General features: G+C 41.2%; 1 protein-coding gene across 3 annotated transcripts in view; it reads left to right on the top strand.

The window, feature by feature from the left end:
* Window positions 1-4,956: 4,956 nt before the first annotated feature.
* Window positions 4,957-22,535, top strand: part of ATG10 (autophagy related 10) — a 92,933-nt gene continuing 75,354 nt past the window's right edge. The window contains exons 1-4 of one of the 3 annotated variants that reach the window (XM_077936248.1): window positions 4,965-5,033; window positions 7,565-7,742; window positions 8,765-8,887; window positions 20,565-20,684. In XM_077936248.1, the coding sequence (XP_077792374.1) occupies window positions 8,765-8,887; window positions 20,565-20,684 (243 nt within the window). In that variant the 5' untranslated portion in view covers window positions 4,965-5,033; window positions 7,565-7,742. Of the gene's footprint in view, window positions 5,034-7,564; window positions 7,743-8,764; window positions 8,888-20,564; window positions 20,685-22,535 lie in introns of those variants that run through there. The other 2 variants (XM_077936249.1, XM_077936250.1) reach the window with 2 other exon arrangements.

Raw genomic sequence — 22,535 nt, 5'->3', positions numbered from 1 at the left:
CTGCACTGGTTTAGTGCAGTGCGCAGGGACTCACTGAGTGGGCGGCTCGCTTCAGGGGAGGCTGGTTAAACTGCCCCCGTGGATCGCTTGCGGCCCATGGGCCGCAGGTTGCCAACCCCTGTGTTAGCCAAACTGTGAATGGTAAATTGGTCCTTTCCTCTAGGAAGATTATCAGATCTTCACACACACAACTGTAAAATAGTATGCTCAAGTTTTCAGTACTGATTTATTGAATAATTATCATTGAGGATTCCATTAACAATTATTGAGGATTTCAGTCATTTCCACATAACTTGTAGACAAGGAATAAAACATTCATTCAGATTATGTGCGTTTTTTTAATTTAGGAAATTTGTATTTTGTACCCCAGCAAGAGATCCCAATGTGGCTTTCATAAAAAGTACACTAAAAATTATGACCTATTTAACTACAGTATTGGAAAACAACAACAGGTAATGTAGGTAAAATTCCACAAAGATGAATATTAACCATGTGGAGAAAACATTTTTATTTCATGTTTCATTTGGGGGTGGGTCTCACCCACATCACAGGTTTTAAGTACTCTTATACCACTTTAACTGTCATGGCTCCACCAAGAATCTTGGAAACTGTAGTTTGTTATGGGTGCTGAAAGTTGTTAGGAGACCCTTCACATAGCTACAATTTTCATCATCCTCAACAAATTACAGTTTCCAGGGTTATTGAGGGGAAGCCATGACAGTTAAAGCGGTCTAAGAGTGCTTTTACCATATGGTGTTGATGGGATTGACAACAGCTGGATTTTGGCTAAGCATTTCACTTAAATATCAGTGTGTGTGTGTGTGTAATTAAAGTGGGTTGAAAAAGTCAGCTCTATCTTTCTTTACAGAGCTGGCAAGAAGTGAAAAATGAAACGGCTAATATTTAGGAACAAATCATATATCCAGACAAAGTCAGTGATGCAGAGGAATTTAGCCAACTCTACATCATTTATTTGACAGTACCACATGGCAAGCAATGGCAGAGTTGGCTTTAAAAGCTGAAGACAGATTGTTTCTTTAGTTTGTACTTTGGGTGAAGTATAACTCCAGCATAGTAAAGTATCAAACAGATAAAACATTCTGGGTATAATTACATAGTCAGCAACTTGTGATATCCACTGTAATGGAGTTGGTCTTAGAGAGGTCACTAGGAATGCTTATAACAAATGTTATGAAGCCCGATGATCAACAACCTCTTGGATCATGTTAAATTTACTCTCTTTTTGGCTTGAATATGTCACTAAATTTAGCTGTGCTTGTCGGTCATTGTTAACAAAAAATCTTCCTCAAAATACCCCACTGTGGGAGGGATTATTTCCAGCACCTTGAAAGAGGCAGTGGTGCAGACCTTCCTGAAGATCCTCCTTGGATCTATAAGTTTTAGAAAACTACCACCTAGTCTCTAATATTCCCTTCCTGAGCAACATGATTGTGTGTGTGTGCGTGGCCAGTAAGCAGCCAGTGTGTGGCCAGTAAGCAGAAGGGAAGCAGATTGTTTACACACTTTGGTTTTAGCATCGAAACATCTTTGGTTACTCTGATAGATGACTTTTATTGGGAGAGACAAGAGGGAGTGTGGCCATGTTGGTTCTTCTCAGCCTCTCAACAGTTTTCAGCATCACTGACCAGGATGTCCTTCTGGACTCAGTCAGTGTGGTTGGAGCTGGTGGTGTCACTCCTATCTGCATGGTTGGTACCAGAAAGTAATACTAGGCAACTGTTGCTTAGATCTGTGGCTTTTGAGCTGTGGGGTCCTGCAAGAGTCTTTTCTGTTATTTCTGCTATTCAACATCTGTATTAAAGTACAGTGGTACCTCGGGTTAAGTACTTAATTCGTTCAGGAGGTCCGTACTTAAGCTGAAACTGTTCTTAACCTGAAGCACCACTTTAGCTAATGGGGCCTCCTGCTGCTGCTGCACCGCCGGATTTCTGTTCTCACCCTGAAGCAAAGTTCTTAACCTGAAGTACTATTTCTGGGTTAGCGGAGTCTGTAACCTGAAGCGTATGTAACCTGAAGCGTATGTAACCCGAGGTACCACTGTATTGAGAGCTGTCACCTGGGGATTTCAAGCACAGTACCATCAGTATTGTACTGGGACGCGGGTGGCGCTGTGGGTAAAAGCCTCAGCGCCTAGGGCTTGCTGATCGAAAGGTCGGCGGTTCGAATCCCCGCGGCGGGGTGCGCTCCCGTTGCTCGGTCCCAGCGCCTGCCAACCTAGCAGTTCGAAAGCACCCCCGGGTGCAAGTAGATAAATAGGGACCGCTTACTGGCGGGAAGGTAAACGGCGTTTCTGTGTGCTGTGCTGGCTTGCCAGATGCAGCTTTGTCACGCTGGCCACGTGACCCGGAAGTGTCTCCGGACAGCACTGGCCCCTGGCCTCTTGAGTGAGATGGGCGCACAACCCTAGAGTCTGTCAAGACTGGCCCGTACGGGCAGGGGTACTGTCAGAGCTGCCCTAGGTCCCAGCTCACAAAGGACCAACGCCAGTTCGTTGCTATATAAAACAGTCTTTATTGAAGCTCAGTTTCGCTTTCACAGCCGCGCAGCTCTACGTCTCAAACTCTAGACCGCCGAAGCTCCGTCTGAATCTCCTCCCCCCAGACACCAGTTTAAGACTCTAGCCTTGCTCCACCTCTTCCTCTGCTCTCTTCTCCTCTGGGCCCGCCTGTCCGCTGGGGTCTCGCCTCTCCTAGACTCTTCTGACGCTGAGTCTCCTGAGTCCTCCCCCTCCCTCCGGCAGGCTTTAGGACCTGGTTCCCAATCCGGGTTTCCTGCTGTGCCGCGCGCCTGTACATTCGAACTTGGCGTGCGCCCCCAGCCGGCCACCTTCCTCCTGACCGTTACACTGCTCCTGTCACTGCTTCCCCCTTCGGGGAGGCTAGCTGCACCTGACTCTCCCTCCGTTCCCTCACTCTGCGATGGAGGCGTGGCCACCCTTGACTCATCCTCTCTCCCTGCTGGAGGAGAAGCTGGCCCTGATACATGTGACTCTTCCCCCTCACTACGCTCTGGTGGAGGAGCTGGTCCTGCTCTCCCGCTGCTGCTTTGGGAGTCCCCGCTGGCCCCTTGCTTCTGGTGTGTCCCCCCTGGGACCCCCCTTGCCCTGGCCATCGGCGCCCCCTCTGGGAATCTTCTGATTCGCTGGAGAGACTCATGGAATCTCTCGGGCCACTTTCATACTCCCCTACGCTGCCCTCAGATTCTTCCCCTTCGCTCTCCATTTCCTCTCTCCCCTGTGCCTCTGTTCCTGAGCCCCTGACAGGTACCTTTACCTTTACCTTTACCATCAGTATGCTGATGACATGCAGCTCTGTCTCTCCGTCTGAATCAGTCCCTTAACACTATATTTTCCCATATATTTGAAATGCTTTCCTTGTGTGTCCTTTGTACAATACGGCCAGTATTGTACTCGACACATAAATAAATTAATTCCAACAATAGGCACTATTTATAAGGTAGCTTGTAACATCATTTTTCATCTTTGTGTCGTTATATTTATTTCACATGATAGTGTTTGAATTTCCAAATATTACTTATAAAGTTACTTTACCATCTCCATTTAGTATACAATTATATAATCAATAATTATTTTAACAAATGGTGAAGAAAGGGTTAAATATTCTATTTTTGTAGTTTTGTATTATTATTTTTTAATCAAAGGGGTAGCAAATGGAATGTCGCAGCCACACCATACATTTAAAGCACTCTTATACCACTTTAACAGTCATCTCTCCCCCCCCCCCCAATTCTAGGAACACCCATTAAAAACTACTGTTGAGAGTTGTTAGGAGACCTCTAACAAGACCTACAATTTCAAGCATCTGTAACAAACCAGTTCCCATTATTCTTTGGAGGAAGTCACAACCTGTGGGTCCCCAGATGTTGTGAAACTACAACTCCCATCACGCCTAGCTAGCAAGGCCAGAGCTCAGGGATGATGGGAGTTGTAGTGCAACATCTGGGGACCCATAAGTTGAGAACCGCTGGAAGGGGTCTTTAAACAGCCTTTAAAATGGTATAAGTGGTCTTTAAACTGAATTCAAATAATTTCCCCTTTGAATGGAGCTTCTTTCCGAACTATCCTATGCAACGCCCACACTATGTGCAAGATTGGTTCCCCTCTGAAGTACAGACAACTCCCCATTTACATGGGGGTTACATTTTGAGGCACCACACATTTGAGTGAAGTCGTTTCTATTGGGAACACCATTGAAAAAGCCTGCAAACACCCTCCCTTTTTGCAGTATTTTCGTGCTCTTTTAGGGCTCTACTTCACTCTGCCTCATGGCCCCCAGAAAGTTACCTCGCTTCAAGGTTATTGGAACGAGGAAGGCTGCCTTCTGCCAAGTTCTCACCAAGCCTAAAAGATTTCAGCAAAACATTTTACAATTCTGGATGAGATGAGTCAGAGCAACAAACTGCAGGGACTGGCAACGTTCCCGCCAACTCTCAGAACTTTATCTCGCCTCATCGCTTTGGTGAAGTTAGCCAGCGCTCATTTTTTGCAGGCTGCTAGGAGAGGAGCAGCAGGTTGTGTACTGTGAACCCTTATTTGCTCCAATAGAAGGTAGGAATTTTGGGAAGGGAAAATATTGCCGCTTTGCAAACGCGGAAATCCAGCGGGAACAATTCCAGCTGCCCTATGTTTAGCAACACACTATTTTTTTTAATAAAGGAAAAAGGTGGACTTGGGAGGACCTTCACGTTAAACGCTGCCAACCCTGAAACAACGCGCGACACCCTTTCCCAACACAACACTTTCCCTCTTCCCTCTTTAACCGCCCCCCTCGCATACAGACGCGCATGCGTCGGACTAGCACATGCGCTTTCGAGGTGCGGGTCCCGAGGCTCTTCCCGGAGCCCGAGAGCGGAGAGAGAGAGGGGAAAGGAAACCGCGCGGGTGCTTCTGCGCTTGCGCTCCTCCGCGCGCCCCCCCCCCGAGCTCCTCCCACAAGAAAGGAAGAGACGAAGCCTTGTGCGCATCCGTCAGAAATTGGCGGGAGGCGGAGAAGGTGAGCGAAGGGGGGAGCCTAGGCGATGAGGGAGGATGGAAAGGAAGAGGCGGTCGCAGGGCGCTCGGGTGCCGCCGGCAGCCCCAGCCTGGCAGGAGGCGCGGAGGCTGGTCTCCCGAGCCTGTTTCCCCCCGAGGGGCTTCCCGTCGCTCTTTGCCAGCCAACTTCGCCTCAGAGGCGCGGTTTGGAAACTCCCGCCCTGGTCACCGGCCTCCGTTTGAAACTGCCATTGCCCACAGCCCTCTCAGTGTACGCTGTTTCTCTCCCCCCCCCCCTATGGAATGCCATAGGGGTGTGTGTGTAATAATAAACCTTTATTGTCACTACACCACCTGTGTGCAGTGAAATTAAACGGGGGGGGGGATTGTTGTGCTGCCTTACTGCATGTTTTTCAGGGGGATTTCCACCCCACAGTACACAGATCTCTTCTTGTCCATACAAACATGCCGAAAGCAGGAGTGGTTTTACAGGCGAGGAGGAAGGACGCTGGTGGCACTGTGGGTTAAACCACAGAGCCTAGGACTTGCAGAACAGAAGGTTGGCAGTTCGAATTCCCGCAATGGGGTGAGCTCCCGTTGCTCGGTCCCAGCTCCTGCCAACCTAGCAGTTCGAAAGCACGTCAAAAAGTGCAAGTAGATAAATAGGTACCGCTCCAGTGGGAAGGTAAACGGCGTTCCTGTGTGCTGCTGTGGTTTGCCAGAAGCGGCTTAGTCATGCTAGCCACATGACCCAGAAGCTGTACACTGCTCCCTCGGCCAATAAAGCGAGATGAGCGCCGCAACCCCAGAGTCGGTCACGACTGGACCAAATGGTCAGAGTTCCCTTTACCTAGGAAGGAGAAACAGGCTTGCAATTCGAATGGCAAACTGTGCCTTGGCACAGCCTGGTCCCTGGGACAACAAGTTTCAGGTCATTTGAAAACAACAACAACAACAAGGCACGTTTTCATTTGGGAGCCCTGCTGCCTCCCTGTTGCTCCTGGCTCAGCCAAATGAGGGAAATGTGAGCTGTGGAAAGGTGCACATGTTTGTGCTGGTCATTGGTCACCACAGGAGCCCCTTTGGGTGGTTGGAACTAAGCAGCATCTGAAACGTAGGGAGCGGAGAGGTTTGTAAACACAGCAAAAGACACCTGTGCTTTCTGAAACTTAGAGCCAGTTGGAGATGTACTAAATATTCCTGGCCAGTGTTCTCTGGTGTGTGCATAAGGAGGAACCCTGATGGCTCAGATCAGTGGTTCATCTAGTCCAGCATCCTGTTTCTTACAGTAACCAATCAGGAGCCTATGTAGCCCTGAAGGGGGATGCGGCTTGTTATTCTGCAGCAATTGGTGTTCAGAGGCACAGGCAGGATCTACAATGAAAGGTTCCAGTGCTTAATGCTCCTGCTCACTGTTCCATTCAGTCAACCATGCTCTCTTCCATGATACTGTAACTTAGGTGCTGGGCGAAAATGTTATATGAGATGACCATCAGGGTCCTTTCCAACCTTACAATTCTTTGATTCTAACAAGGCTGATTGAACAACTTATGGCCTTTTAATTGTGTTCGTGAGAAGGGCATTATCAGTTTGTTTTTTGGTGTGTATTTTGTGTTCTCATTTTGTATTTTTATGCTGTAAATTTCCTAATAATAATAATAATATAAAATTTATACCCCACCTATCTGGCTGGTTTTCCCCAGCCACTCTGGGTGGCTCCCAACAGAATTAATGATGATGATGTTGATGATAGTAATAATGATAATAATAATAATAATAATAATACAGTGGTACCTCTGGATGTGAACGGGATCCGTTCCGGAGCCCCATTCGCATCTTGAGCAGAACGCTACCAGCCTCTGCACGGGTCGCGATTCGCCACTTCTGCGCATGCACGTGACATCATTTTTAGCGCATGTGCGAGCGGCGAAACCCCGAAGTAACCCATTCCGTTACTTCCGGGTCACTGCGCAACGCAAACTGAAAATGCTCAGTCTGAAGCATATTTAACCCAAGGTATGACTGTAAAGCGATAAAACATCAGACATTAAAAACTTCCCTGAACTCTGTGATCATATCTATCTATTCCATCCCCCTTCCTAGCTGATCTTCTGTTTCCACCTCATCTTTCAGCACTGCAGCTTCTGAGTATTCCTAGTCCTCACTGCTTTTGGAGTTTCTTTAGGCTTTTTTTTTTAAAAAAAGGTTTTTTTGTACTGTATTTAGGAAATCTGAGGATACCTTGGTCCCTCTTGTATGTGGGTGCTGGTGTTTTTGCTACAAAAGCAATGACACTGACATCTGAACAATGAAGATAAAGGAAACAATGTTATGTGTTTCTGGGGGAAGCCTTTGAAAGTCTCACTTAGGCAGGATACATTGAGACTTTTGTGATGTTTGGGGGTCATTTCCAGGTTTGTGATGTGTATATGTGCAGTCACACACATATTGAACATGTGTAAATGGGGGTGGTTGTACTTTAAATGCATCAGTTAAAGCTTGCATATTACACCAAGATGAATCTGAAAACAATAATGTATTTTGGATTTTCAGGCACTCTATCTCTCCCCTCCCCACTCCCTCAAATTTTAAGTCTACGGCAGGTATTAGACTAGAAAGATCTACCATGTCTGATGGGCTTCATTCAACATGAGAAACAAGTTGTGCAGCACTGCTATATGATCCTTAATTCTGAAAACCAAACATAAAGGAAGATTGGTACTGTTACAAGGTATAAGAGCAGACTAAATTCTCATGGGTGCTTCAGAATTTAGCAAGCTTCTTATATGTGCATTTAATAAAATAACTGGCCAATTATTTCCTCTTATAATGATTTTATTGTACGAGTATGGGGATAGAAGCAATACTGCATTATAATTTTCACTTTCTCTGTTATGCCTACATCTGCTCATTTGCTAAAAACAGGTGGTTCTATTTAAAGTGTGTGTGAAGACTACAGTATTTTTACCTGCACTGTGTTGATTACAATTTCACATCTGATAACTGCATCGGGAGATGTAGTAATTACTGACATTTTCCCCAAACTTGGAAACTTCCCAGTTCCTTGTAATCCAGAGTGGTGGTGATATTTGATCCTACTCACACTGTCAATAATCCATGTAAAACTGAGAGATACAAATGGCAGAATGTTCACCTATATCAGCATTTCAATCCTTGAAAGTGGTCTGCTTGTCCAAGCTCTGCTCATTTTATTGAAGCATATTGTCTGACAGAATGCATTACAGGTTGAAGTGTAAAAAACAGTACCCATTCTGGAGAGGCTTCTGCCTTTGGAAAAGTATACTAGAATTGTAGAATTAGAAGGGACCCTGAAAGTCATCTAGGTCAACCCCCTGCAATTCAGGAATCGATAGCTCAGGGATGGGAAGTCTTTAGCTTTCCAGATGTTATTAGATTATAGCTACCAACCACTGGTCAAGTTGGTTTAGGCTGATGGCAGTTGGAGTCCAGCAACATCTGAAGGGATGTAGGTTTGAAATTCCTGCATTAGCTTAATGGCCCATCAAACTGTCCAGGGAATGAGTTACTATAGAAATATTATACCATCAGGTAATGACATGAAATCATTGTCCATAAGTTGAAAGTTCATCTGAAAGCAAGGGATTGGGCAGTAGCCCAATTCCTATTGTTTGTTGATCTCTTGTATTGCTTCCTGTTCCTTTGGGAGAGCTATATATTCTATTTAGAGTTAACTATATCTGCCAATACTAACACTTTGTTTTTTTTTAATAGATGTCACTTAACTTGTGTGGTGAAGATTTCTTTCTGGAAGAGAATAAATTCAAGCAATATTGTGCAGAATTTATCAAACATTCTCAACAAGTAGGAGACAATTGGCAGTGGAGAATTGTAAAGGTATGTGCCAGATTTTAATCTCTAGCAGAAACACTGTGTTGCTAGTTTTGTCTCAAATTTTATAGGCCAGGGATGTTTTTTAATGTCCAGGAAAGCTTGCCTAGTGCCTTCATTGCATATCTTTAAATGCCAGGCAAAAACATTCATTTTCTTCCAGGCCTTTCTTTTGGCCAATTAAACAATCTATGACCTTTTAAACTGGGTGGTGGATGGTTTTGTTGTTATGTTATGTATTTTTGTGTTTTTATATTGCAAACTACCTTGTGATATTTGGATGACGGGCAGAATAGAAATTTAATAATAATTAATGAATCTGTACTTCTGTTTTACTTTGTTACCTTTTCTACACTATGGTTCCTTCAAATCGAAAAGTAGTTTGGGGATTCAATGTGTGTTTAAATATTTTTTCAGGTGTTTTTAAAACATGGAATTATCAGAAATATTGTATAGTTTTGGAAATATTTACAAAAGTTACCAATACATACATACACACACACACACTCACACACACACACACTTTTGTGTTCACAACTGCCATTAGTATTTATAGAACATAAATTGTGCTTTGAATGATATTCTGATTAACAACAGTTTTCCTACCTAATTGCTGAGAGGGGAGTCTTTTTTGCCACAATTGACCAAGAAAATGGCTGTTTGTAGTCTGACCATAAAAATGAGGTAAATTGACAATTTTGAATTGAAATAAAGATTGTTTTTTCTGCACGTGTGGTGTTCTATTTAAAAGTATCTTAGAAAAATATATGTCACATAAGTAATATTTTGTGCTAAAAATAGTCAGGTTTGGGAGTTAAATGTCAAGGCTAAGTGATTGTTGTGTGTGAGGGTTTTGTTTCATAGCGAATCGGATCTTGATTGCAAAATTTCAGTGCTATAGTCGATTGTTCTACTAATTTATTTTACTCCTTCCCTTCCTCAAATGTGGTCAGGGTATTGTATATGGTTGTGTCTCCCTCTCCCCATCCAATTTTGTCTTTACAACAACTCGGTAACATATCAGGTTGAGCTTGGGACCAGATTACCTATGAGATCACCTTATCCCATATGTGCCCACTCAGCCATTTTGATTGGTGGAATTGGCACTACTACAGGTGCCACATAATATCCGTGGCACATTTGTAAGAACTCAGTTGTTTAGTGTGAGAGCAACAGCACTTTGGAATTCCCTGCCTATTGAGATCAAGCAGGTGATTTCACTCTACTGTTTCTGGCACCTACTAAAAACACGCTTGGTTAGGCAAGCCTACCCAGATGCTTGGAAAGTTGAGGTAATTTTAATTTGTGTTAGTATTTTAACTTTTGTATGTTTTTAAGTATGGCTGTGAATTTTTTCTTGTTTTCACATTTTATAAACTGCTTTAAGGTTGTTGTTTTTAAAAAAACAACAACAACCAATAACAATCAAGTGGGACAGGGATTTGACCTTAGGTTTCCTTGGTCCTGGGCAGACCCTAGGCCTCTGTGCAGTATTATGCTACTATAGGAAACTGGAACCTGTCTATACAGATTATGCTGAGCATAGCTCATGGCTTTAGTTTCAGTTCACATGCCTTGCCTGCAAACAGTGCCAGGTTAAATCCCTGGCATCTCCAGCAGGGCTTGGGAACTATCTCATTTTTAAATCCTGAACAACCACTACCAACCATAGGCAATACTGAGCTAGATGGGCCAGTGATTTGACTTGGTATTGGGCTGCTTCCTATGGTTTTGTGATCATACTTTAGTTCCATTAAAATTACAGAGGCATACAGATGAAGGGTAGTATGCAAATTTATGTAATAATAATAACAATAAGTGCATGTTGCATGAGAGTAGCAGTGGATACAATGCTATGCAGTAAGCCCTGCTATGATCAGTGGGATTTACCTACATGAAAATGTGACAAGAATTGCACCCAAATCCATTAATTTCAATTTGATTTGAGAATACCCCACTTCTGAATTGTAGCTAGCATTTAAGTTCAGAATTCCATAGCTACTGAATATGCTACTGAGATCTTTCTTTTCCTGGTAGATCCTAAACCCCCCTCCCCAATTGCTTAGATTTGAGTTCAGTTATTGTTCCTCATTGAACATTACAGCTGCATACGCAAAAAGAATTGGTTTGTTCTAGCACAGGTACGTTCTGAAATTGGCTCGTTGTGTCTTAGTAGGAATATAAATAAAGCATCACCACAAAAGCAACTCTAAGAACAAGGTAATTTTCTCTAAACTGATCTGTTCTGTGTTCAAATGTTTACTGACAGAAGCACACACTGATTTGTTTTAGGAGCAAACTTGATAAAAAGAAAGCGCTACAATAGCCCATGGCACTAGCCATACATAACACACAGAGAGATATATATGTATATATGTAATGCTACTTAAAAGACAGAACTAATGTGCTGGAGTTAGACACACATTGATTTAAAGATCAGAGCAAATGAAATAAACTCTGTCAGAAATGATAGATTAGTCAAAGAGTTAAATTTATAGTTAAATTTGCAGCCTTGTTGAGTAATTTAATGCTACATTAATGGGTTCTGTACAGAGACTTGTTTTGAATAGAATCCTTTTATATCAGATGTTGCACATATGCTTTCTGTGTGTGTTTGTCTAAAATAAAACTTAATGAAACAGCTAATAAAACCCCAATTTGTTTGTGCTTCCTTTGAGAAATAAGCTCTTAATATGCAGCTACCATTCATTATCAACTATGCAGTTTGGTTCCCTTTCAGCAGATATTCTTCCCAGCTATGCTTGCCACGTGATTCAATCAGTACTTAAACTTTTTTGGCAAGACTTATTTGTTGAGGACAGCATGCTTAATTTGCTTATTGGAGCTAGTATGTAGGAGGTTTATAATAAAGTTGGGGGTGACAGGGCACCTGCTTCAGGTGCAGTCTTTGCAGGGATGCAAAATGGACCCCAAAGGTTTTTTAATATATTTACAGTTAATAAATAAGGTTAAATTATGCAACATTTTCTGTTTGGGATAATTGGATATGTTTTCAAAGAGGTAGATGAAAAGCCAGATAATGGGTTTTCAGGAGGCTTTTGAAGGCAGCAGCTATGGAGGGAGGCACACTTGCATATTCTTGCTGGCTCTGCGCCTGCAATCTAGCACTTACAGCTATTGGATATTGCTGGGAGGAGAAAGTGTTTCAGAGAAAGGAGATTCTGCTCAGTTAACTGTTGATTGGAAAGCAGCAACTGGCAGGTTTTATACAAAGCCTTCTGAGCTGTCTTGATCTAGAGCCACAAACAGCAGGAATCTGTGTACTGAAAACCAAGCAGCACCCTTAAAGGTATGCAGCTGTTCTAGACTCACTTTAGATTTTATTAACCATTCACCTCAGGCACCAGGCCAAAAATAATTCCTGTTTTATTCTTTTGTACATATGTGCAAATATACATCTCCCTTAGAAAAGGATGCTTCTTTAAATTTATGTGGTGCCAAGTATGAGGAAGGGGTCTGTCTGAGGTGCAAGGAGTCCCTTGAGAGAAAAATAGCATATTCAGGCAAAGTAATTTAGCATAGTTTAATTAAACTTGATGTTACAAGAGATTGGTTCGAAACAAAAATTTTGTATCACATCCCTATTTGACATGAAAATTACTTAAAGTTGAAGAAATGAAACATCTGGTTTTCTTCTGTGAAATTTCAATGAAGCTATATTCCCAAAGAGGTAAACAGTTTTGCTGAAAAATATTGATGTTCCTTTCAGTCTCCCCCAGGAACAAATGTTTTCTCTAAAAGTCGTCCATGTTGCCATCTAGCTAACAAAAAGTTGTTGGTGTGAACAGCTTACATTTAGTTAATAAAATGTTGTTGGAGTGATCTGAACAAGAAAGAGACATTTATAGACTAATTCAGTTCATTCCAGGTGAACATAATAATTGGAAAATAATACTTAATATATAATATTGCATATGTCTGCACATTTGCAGATATGGTTAACCTGGTAGCTTCTTAGCTTCTTGCTAGTGGGAGGAGGGCAGTGTAAGCTTTCAGAGACGGAGAATGACACGCTGGGGTGGGGGGTGCATATCCTTGGGGTTTCATTTTAAGTTAGCAGGTTTGCTGATTGTTGGGAGTTCATAAGCTGCTTGCCTCAATCTGTGCTCTACTATATCTGTAAATAAACCAAATATTACAAAATATTTCCTCAAAGGGAAACCAAACCCTGAGTAGCACTGTCCTTAGAACTTCTCACTTCTTGAAATACTGTATATTGGTGAGGGCACTATAATACATTTCCTTCTGTCAAACTTCCCTGGCTAGCTTTGATTAGCTAAGATGGGCAAGAGTTGAGAGTGCATGTGGATGGTTGCATACTAGCAAGCAGCTTGTCTGTGTCCTTGGGCTACATCAACTAAAAATGATCTCAGAAAACTCAGTTAGATGCAACATTGATGCCCTCATCTGGACTTGCTGTAATAACAGTATCAAGGTCATTGTGGAAACAAGCAATTTTACCCTCAACATGCTTTGCAAACAAGTTACAGTGGGCAACCAAAGAATCAGTCACATAGAATCATGTTGGAAGGGACCACGAGGATCGTCTGGTCCAACCCCCTGCAATACAGGAATGTGCAGCTGTCCTGTATGGGGTTTAAACCTGCAACCTTGGTGTTATCAGCACCATTCTCTAACCAACCGAGCTAAAGCTTGATTAACTGAATGAAGGTTTCAGAGGCAGCTTTGCCTCTCAATACCAGTGATTGCTTGGAACAAGAGAAGATGGCTCTTGTTTTTATCTTCTGCCTTGGGCTTCGCAGAGGCATCTGACTGGTTGCTGTGAGTGACAGGATGCTGGCAAGTCCCTTTGGTCTGATCCATTAAGGCTCTTCTTAATCTGCAAGAAAGAAGATGTAAAGCAGCCATCCTCAGTCTGGGTCCTCATCCAGACTATAGACTATAACTGCTGTCAGTCCCAGCCAACATTGCCAATGGTTGGGTGATGGGAGTTGCTGAGGATGCATGAGCTGAGGAAAGTAAAATAGGCAGGATCAGCTTAGTGGAGTACCAGAGTATAGGAAACAGGACAAGGGAATGGGGTGAGCAAGATATTCCTAGAAAGGATAAAATAATGTACAGTATATTATAAGAAGGTGCCAGGAAAGATGAAGAATTAGAGACCAGGGAAAGGAAGTTGGAGAAAAGCCACCTGGGAACAAGAAAGCAAAGTTGCAGCTTACATTTGCCCACCTACCAGGTATCATCTACCTTTGCATCATTGATTCTGTACACATTTCACCATTTGCTGTGGATCTGGCATTTTAAAAATCAGAAGTTTGTGTAGAAAGATTTAAAATACTAATGAACTGCAGCTAATATTTGGCTGGTGAATATATTTATATATATATATTCCCACACACTGTCAGCAGACCTATCTCTTATGTGTTTCATTTTGTGTTGGCATTAATGTCCCTTTTTACCTTTATTTGCCCTGATAGCATCAGGTGGACTCTCTCACAGTGAACAAGTAGTCCTCACCACCATTGCTCCCCCAAAATGTGTGAAAAGACCCACAGTGCTGCATGATTATACATCCGTCTTTGTTTATACTGTACAACGTTTCATCACTTGTTTATTTTTGTGCCTATCTTGATTTTTTTTCCTCTTCCAGCTTCCTAATGCATATATTATTTATAGTATGGCTTCATTGTCATAAGCATAGTAGATCATAAGATACATATTTGTTGTATCAATATCGTAATGGCTGTATAACTCCTATAAATATAAACATATATTTGGGATCACATTTGCAAGAAATTTCTTATTTATTTTCATAATTGATGTCATTTTAATATGTATCCATTACTTTTGTTCACTTGTTCTCTCACATGAAGTGCTTTTTTCTGATTTGCATGCTTTCCTAGGTCTTAGGAATAATGTACAGTATTTTAGTTTTATGATGTGAAATATGCAGGATTTTCTAACTTTCACAGACCTTAAATTTTGAAATTTAAGTTAGTGATTTCTAATGCTTTTGTTCTTACATGGCTCTTTAGTGTGAGTTTTCTGGGTCTGCATACTTTTAATGTTTAATTTTAGAAAGTGCTACTTCACATTTCCCTGATTTACAGATGGTAAATTTTCAATCACATTTTCAATGGCATATGGGAAGGATACATCCTCAATGTGTCTATTGAAATATCTATTGAATGTTTGTGCCTTTTTTGTCAGTATTTACAGGTTTACCGTATGTATCTAACTGAAAGTAGGTCAGCTGTTATGGCTTAAGGAATACCACCTTGTTTTATTTGGATTATCCGATGTTTTTGAGATCTCTTTGCTGAATAGAAGGTTATCTGTTGATCTATATTCATGGCCATTCCTCTGCCCGATATCTATTTTTATTTTCTCTCATTAACGCATATAGCTAATATAATATAAACATATATAATATTAAAAAGTATTTTAAAGGTGATTTTTTTTCTTTTATTATGTGAAAATCATTCTTTCAATTCCTTTTGCAAATGATGCATTCCCACCACCCTTACACTTTTGTGTATCCAAAGATGTGTTCTTAGGATAAATCTCGATTCAAAATTATTTATTTCAAAATTTTGTTTTCAGTTAGTTATGTTGACGACTATTTTAAGTATTTTAAAGTTTCATCCTTTTGTTTTTGAAAGAAATTGGCTGCCAGATCATGAACATGTCCTAATTAACTTATTTTCTATTTATTTCTCCTGGCCTCCGTCCTATATCTTATACATTACTCAATGCTATTGTAACTATTAATAAAGTGTATTTCTGTTGTACTAGATCCTGTAGTACTTGTCTTAACTTCATATGAAAGTGAATTAGTATGCAATCCTATGGTTCCTAGGAGGACATCCTAGGAGCTATAGTTCAGAATGAATCTCTCCATGCAAAGGAGGGGTAAAGCTCCCCCTCTCTCCCCTCCAAAAAAAGAAAGAAGGGGGAAAGCAGAAACACTTTCTCCTACTCTCAATTTTTTGGTGTGAGCCTGGCAGGGCTTTGGACTTGGTCCAACCTCCCCTGTAAGGTTGTCCTTGACTTGATAATGGCAGCTACTGTATTGGTAGCCCATATTTTTTTGGAAGTTGGGGAATAGAAATTCTGCTGGTGAGCCAATAGAATAAAAATGTTGATCTGAAAGGCTTAAATATAACTCCTGTAATGCAGTCTAGGGAAGGAAAGAGGTTGCATGTTGAGAATATAAAAATGATGGATAATTCTTTTAATATTGGGAAAGGAATGATGTACAAGATCAATAATTATATTTTTTTAAAAATAATTGTTTTTATTTTCATTTTCTAATGCACAAAAAGAAATAATAATAGGTGAAAGAGAGGAGATAAAAGCAAGATGGGAAAATAAAAGAAAGTATATGAGGAATATAGCAATATGATTCCAGACAATTGACCTTCATAGGCATTTTACCCAAGAATGTTTTTCAAAAGGCGCCCATGAGAGCAGGGCAGCTGCCAATCATATTCCTTAACTTTAATGTATTCAGTAATCAGTCATTAGATTTAATAATTAACTGAGAAGCTACAGGATAGGCATGACATGAAGTATGCCTATGACATAATGAGTATGACTTGACATAAGTATGACATGACGTAATGAGAAGTGCACTAGATTGAGGAACTAATGAAGGAAAACCGAAGGGTTAAATAATATACTTGTATTAGTATTTTAAATTTACTTTTGTTTGAGTAACCACAATAATCTTCAGGTATAATTTTCTAGGTGAATTTATTTAAGATGAGTTGTGCCTTTTCAGTTCATTTTCTATGTTGATCATAAAACAAAACAAAAAGTACTCCTGCTACTTGTTTCCATCAATCAAGAATAGTCTTTTTTCCATAAAGTTTGATCTCTGAAAAGGTTTGGGCATTTATATATATAGTCATATAAACAAAATACCTGGTGGAAAGAGGAGGAGGAAAAAGAGGACAAACAGTAAAGGCAAAGGGATTTTTTTATTATTATTTAGCAGTTTAAAAGGCAGAAGAGAGAAAGTAATACTAAATGGATCTTAAATTATTTTCATGGAATGTAAATGGACTTCATAATAAAATGAAGAGAAATATCACACATTGGCTAAGCAGAAATTAGATATTATTTGTTTGCAGGAGACACACATAAAAAGACAATATAGAAAACTACTAATAAATAAAGGACTAGGACAAGAGTTTATATCTTCAGATAAAACCAAAAAGAGAGGGGTAATAATGTGCGTCAATCCTAAATTGGGTCCAAAATTAATCTTTAAAGACTAAGAGGACAGAATTATTGCCATTGAAGTGGAGGAGGGTTTCCACCACTGCCTGAGCCTTGAGGTAGTTCTGCGAGTTTGTGTTCCACGTGATGGAAAACTTCAGCACAGCCTCTTTCTGGTCTTTCTGAAGCTTCAGGAGGTTCTTTTCCAAGTCTTCTTTTCCATTAGCCTCCTTAAGAATAGCAGGTCCAACTGCTTCCTCTGATCCCGTATCCAACTCCTGAAGCCCGTGCAGGCCCGACAGGGCGGCTTCTTCTTATTCGGTTTGGCGGCCGGCAGAGGCTGCCCCTCCGCGGGTTTTTCAGCCCCGGCCATCGAGGCGGAGAAGGGGAAAGGGAAAGTGGGCACCGGTTGGGACTGCTGGGGCTGGGCGCCACCATGGTGCGCACAAAGCATGCTGGGCCAGAAGGGGCTCGCCCATTTGAGGGGGAAGAAAAAGGCTGAGAGTGGTTGTCAATGGCAACTCCAGTAGGCCGCTTCCCCTTTTCCTGTTTCCGCTGGAGTCTTCTTTTGCTTGCCACGCCTGCGGGCTCTCTTCCGGCCAATGCTGCCAATGACAAATCTTAAAAACTTGGGGTCAGTGAGATTTGGCAATTGCAGCAACTTGTGCCTGCTGGACCTCCTGAGTGGAGCGGGTTGTGTCTTGCTCCTCGTGAAGTAGGGTGAAATGTGAGGAGTGTTGCAAGCCGGTGCAGAGGCAGAAGGTTTGGCTGAGATGGTAGAGCATGGCTTCTCTGTCAGGAGCTTTTTCCTAACCCAGTAGAACACCATTATCATATGCCTCTTAGATGGGTTGGACATCCTGAAGAAGGTGCTGGAGGCCCAAAGACCAGGGTGACTTCAAAGCGGAGGACGCAGCAGGCGTTCCCTATCAATGGTGCCAAATCCAAGCAAATGTTAGCTCCAGTCCTGTTAAATCGATCCAGCAATTATGAACGTTAAATAAGGAATTAATTCCTCAGGCAGTATGAAGAGACTTTATGTGGCTTTTTAATAGCTGGTAGCCCCCAACTACTGCCACTGTTGACAGCCTGTTGCCCCTTCACTCTGCTTGAATGGGTTATGTCACAATGGTTCCTTAAGCCTTCATCAGGAGTTTGTGAGCATGAAAATGCTGTTGGGAGTTTCAGCAATGAAGGCTCAGGTATAACATACTGTTTGAAAGTCTGAACATTTCCTCTTTTTTATTTAATAAAATTTATATACCACTTTTATAATTTATATACAAATTATTAGGAGAGTAAGTTAAAAATATACTGTAGTTTATTCACTTATAGACTAGTTTACATACTTTATTCCTTCTTATACTTCTATCCCACCTTTCCTCCACAGAGCATATACATTTCTGCCTCCACCTTCTCCATTTTATCCTGACAGCAATATTGTGAGCTAGGGCCATACCTCAGTGGTAGAACAACTGCTTAGCATGCAGAAGGCATCAGGTTCAGTTCCCAGCATCTCCTGGTGGGACTGGGAGAGATCCTGCCTGAAATCTTTTTATTATTATTATTATTATTATTATTATTAATTAAGATTTTCTTGTTCTACAGAAATATGTGTAGTGTCTCTTGTATTTTTTCCATGTAACATTTTTACAAATCAGTTTTCATTTGTTGAGACATTGGGGGGGGGAAGGTGTGGAGGGGGGAAGATGGGTGGGGGTGGGGTCGCGTGTTGATGTTTCTATTTTGCTTAATGTATGTAGGGTTTCGTGTCAGCGTTGCTCGTGCAGGTTCTCTGCTGTTCATTTGTGTTTCTTTGGTGGTGAGAGAGGTTGGGGTTGGCCTAGGGTGTGGTTGTTTGTTTGTGATTGGCTGTGGTGATCTTTGTTTTCGGGTGTGAGTGGGGTGGGTGGGTGTTTTGGATCAGGTTACCCATATTGATTTGTATGCTGTTGGTTGATTATTGTCATTGTCTTGTTGGGCTGTATATGTGATAAAGGGGAGCCATACCGGGGTGAAGGTGTCTTCTATTTGTCCCTGTGTCAGTTTCAGTTTATTGGTTAATTTTTCTAGTAGGGCTGTTTCCCATACTATTTGGCACCATTGGTCCATGCTTACTCCTGACAGGTCTCTCCAGTGTCTGGTTATGGTGTTTCTGGCTGCTGAAAGTAGGTGGGTTATGTGTTCTTTGTGGTGTAAATGGGCATTGTTGTCTTGGAAGATGTTTGGTAGGGCCAATTCTGGGGTGGTATCTAATACTTGCTTAGTTATTTTACATATTTCTCGTATGGCTGTTGTCCAGAATACTTGGATTTTGGGGCACTCCCACCACATGTGGAGGTATGTGCCTGTGGAGGTGCACCCTCTCCAGCATTTTGGTGAGGTTCCTGGGCGTATTAGCGCTAGTTTTCTTGGTGTTAGGTACCACCTGTAGGTGAGTTTCAGAGTGAGTTCTTTTCTTTTCGTTGATACGGATTTAAAGGGGGTTTAAGACCACATTTTGGTCAATTGAGTGGGGTTAATCTCATAGCCTATGTCATTCTCCCATTGTTTTTTGATTACATCTAGGGGGTTTGTGAGATTTTGGAGTAGTATTTTGTATATTGCGGATACCATCCCTTTACCGTTTCCCTTGTTGTTAGGAGGAGTTTTTCGAAGGTTGTCAGGGGCCTAGTTGCTGCTGATTTTACTGTTGGGTTGTTTAAGAGGGCATGTAGTTGGTGTTGTGTTAACCAGGGCATTTGGGTGTCTTCTAGTTTGTCTTGTATTTCTTGTGTTGACAAAGGTTTGTTATTTTTACAAAAGTCTCTTAGGCGATATAAGCCTTTGGTTTGCCAGGTTTTTATCTGGAGGTTTTGTGCTGCATGGTGGAATAATGGGTGGTACGCCAGCAGTAAAGTTGGGGCTCCTTTTTCTTTTTCTTCCTTTCTTTTTCTTCCTCTTTCCCCCTTTCTTTCTCCTTCTTCGCATTAGCTCCACTGTCCACCTGGTTTTGTAGCTCCTCTGGGCTGTTGGGTGGGTGGCCAGGTGCCTTCCTGGCTCAATCAAGGTTGTGAGGTGTGTGTTTTGGCTCCTCTAATAGACGCACCAGGCACCCCTGATTCCTCTCCACTGGCAGTGCTGGCGGCAGCAGTCCTGGGAGCCCGGGAGTCAGCCAGACAGAGCCGTTTACTCTGGCTGGCTTCAGGAGCTGTTTTGTGCTGTTGCAGCCACCATGATTCCTCCATAAAAATTGTTTTTTTAAAACAACAACAGCACCACAATACCTGGTGGAAAGTATTGTGCAGGACACCATTTGCAAGTAAAAAAGACATAAAATAGAGTAGTGAAGAATAATTGTGAATTCTGCTGAACATTTTTAACCATATCTGTTAAGAAATATATATCAGTAACTGAGGCCTAAATGTTTCATTTATTGAATTGCTGAGGTTTCTGGTGAAAAGATAGCAATGCCATTTATTTTCTTTAAACACAGGACTCTGTTGATGATGGCTATATGACTAAAACACACTTTCAAATGAAGGGTGGAAGTGTCACAGCAGACATAGAGGATATGGCTAGTGAGCGTGATGAAATAACCTTTGCACATATTGGGGTAAGTACAACTTATACAATAAGTACCTATGTTATTGAAAACATTTTGATATTTTGATATTTGTGACAGTTCAGCAACTGCATTATCAGCAAGTTGCATAATCTTTGTTGAAGTATATTTGCACTTTGAAGAGAGTCTAGAACTAGTTACACAAGGAAATATACACACATTGGAAGGGTTGCTGTTTATATCTGATACCAAAGTCAGGTCCACAACTAGTTCTGAAAAGTGAGTTGCTTCTGTTCTGCTTCTTGGTAGTCTGTGTACTTGTGTGTCCTTACAGTGTAACCTGCAGCTTTGTGCTAGCCTGCACAATTCAAGTAGATGTTGATTCTCAAGAAGGTGGTGGGAAGTACAGTAGCAGCCTGTGGGGTGGGGTGGAGCTTAGAGCTGCCCTCTTGACTGGTGTTGCCACTCCCCTCCACCCCAGCCCTATTAAAGTAAGCTGCAGTGACACTCAGGGTGGATTTGATTTAAATCAAATTGATTTAAATCACTACTCAGTAAGACTTGATTTAAATCACTAGTCAGTAAGACTTGATTTAAATCATTTTTTTTACAGAAAGACTCATTCTTGCTGGTATAATCTTAATATTTACAACCAGATGAAGGTTTCATTTTTGGAATAATAAATTTTCAGAGTAGTTATATCAAAAATTACTGATTTGGTTATACTATTAGAAATACATAGACAGATAATTATGAAATTATTGTGAAGTTTAATAAGTTAACTGTTTATATTTGGACAATTTTTCTGCTATACTTTCTTGGAAGTAGAAAAATAATCATTAGTAACAATTTAAACAATTTATTTAACTAAAACATAACATTATAGCATATGTATCCATGTTTGTTAACTGATGTGGTTAAACAATTTTTTTTTATTATAAACAGAGTTTTACCACACATGAAAAACTTGAAACAAATCCTTATTTCCTCATGAATAGCCTTTGGACTATAATGTAACAAACATAAAACTATCTTTAGGAAGATTTTTCCTCCAAAAGCTTTTTTAAAAAAATCTGATTTAAATAAAAAAAATCTGATTTAAATAAAAAAAATCCGATTTTTTTAAAAAAAGCATTGATTTTTATCCACCCTGGTGACACTGGTGGATAAAACTGGTGACACATTGTGGTTCTGCAGCTCCATAATGCTGCACAGGCTGCTACAAGTCCTTTCAGCTACAGGAGGAAAGTGAGTAGCATAGCAGTATGACTGAGGCTAGCCACTGTTTTGCCTATAGCTCAGCTGATGCCTTTGCACCAAAATGAAAAACTTGCGCTCAGCATGAAGAAGTCTACATCTCAAAATCATCTAGATTTCACATCGAGCACATCAATGAATTTTTAAAATCCAAAGCACAGTGTGCTACACACAAATCAGGAGCAAACGAGGTACTGCAAGGTAACTCATGCGATTTTAGTCAAATTGTGCTACAGTGAAGCTGAGCAAGGCTTGGGCTACTCAAAGAAAGCTACCCTGCAACTAAAGAGAATTAGTTTATAATTCTAAAACAAAATTGTTCTTTTTTTTTGGACATTATAGGGAATAAGTTGGAAAACAACTGGTTGAGCAGCTAAGTAATGGTGATTGCTAAAAAGTTAGAGGGCTGATCACACTGAGAAGGATCATTGTACTACTTAACCTAAATAACTTCAAAAATTAGGATATTAATTAGGAGCAGCCTGGAGGGAAAAGTTAGGAAATTAAAGTCCATACAATCGGCACGAAGGCTGCTAAGGAATACCTTATTAGAGAAACTGAATTTATGCATAGCCCTGGAACAAAGAAGGAAAAAGGCAAGGAAGAAACCTGCTATAGAAGGGTAGAAGACTATATTCACACTAC

This window comes from Podarcis muralis, chromosome 11 (assembly GCF_964188315.1).
Source record: "Podarcis muralis chromosome 11, rPodMur119.hap1.1, whole genome shotgun sequence".
NCBI lineage: Eukaryota > Metazoa > Chordata > Lepidosauria > Squamata > Lacertidae > Podarcis > Podarcis muralis.
Note: the sequence above shows the minus strand (reverse complement) of the source record. Positions and strands in the feature narration are given on the sequence as shown.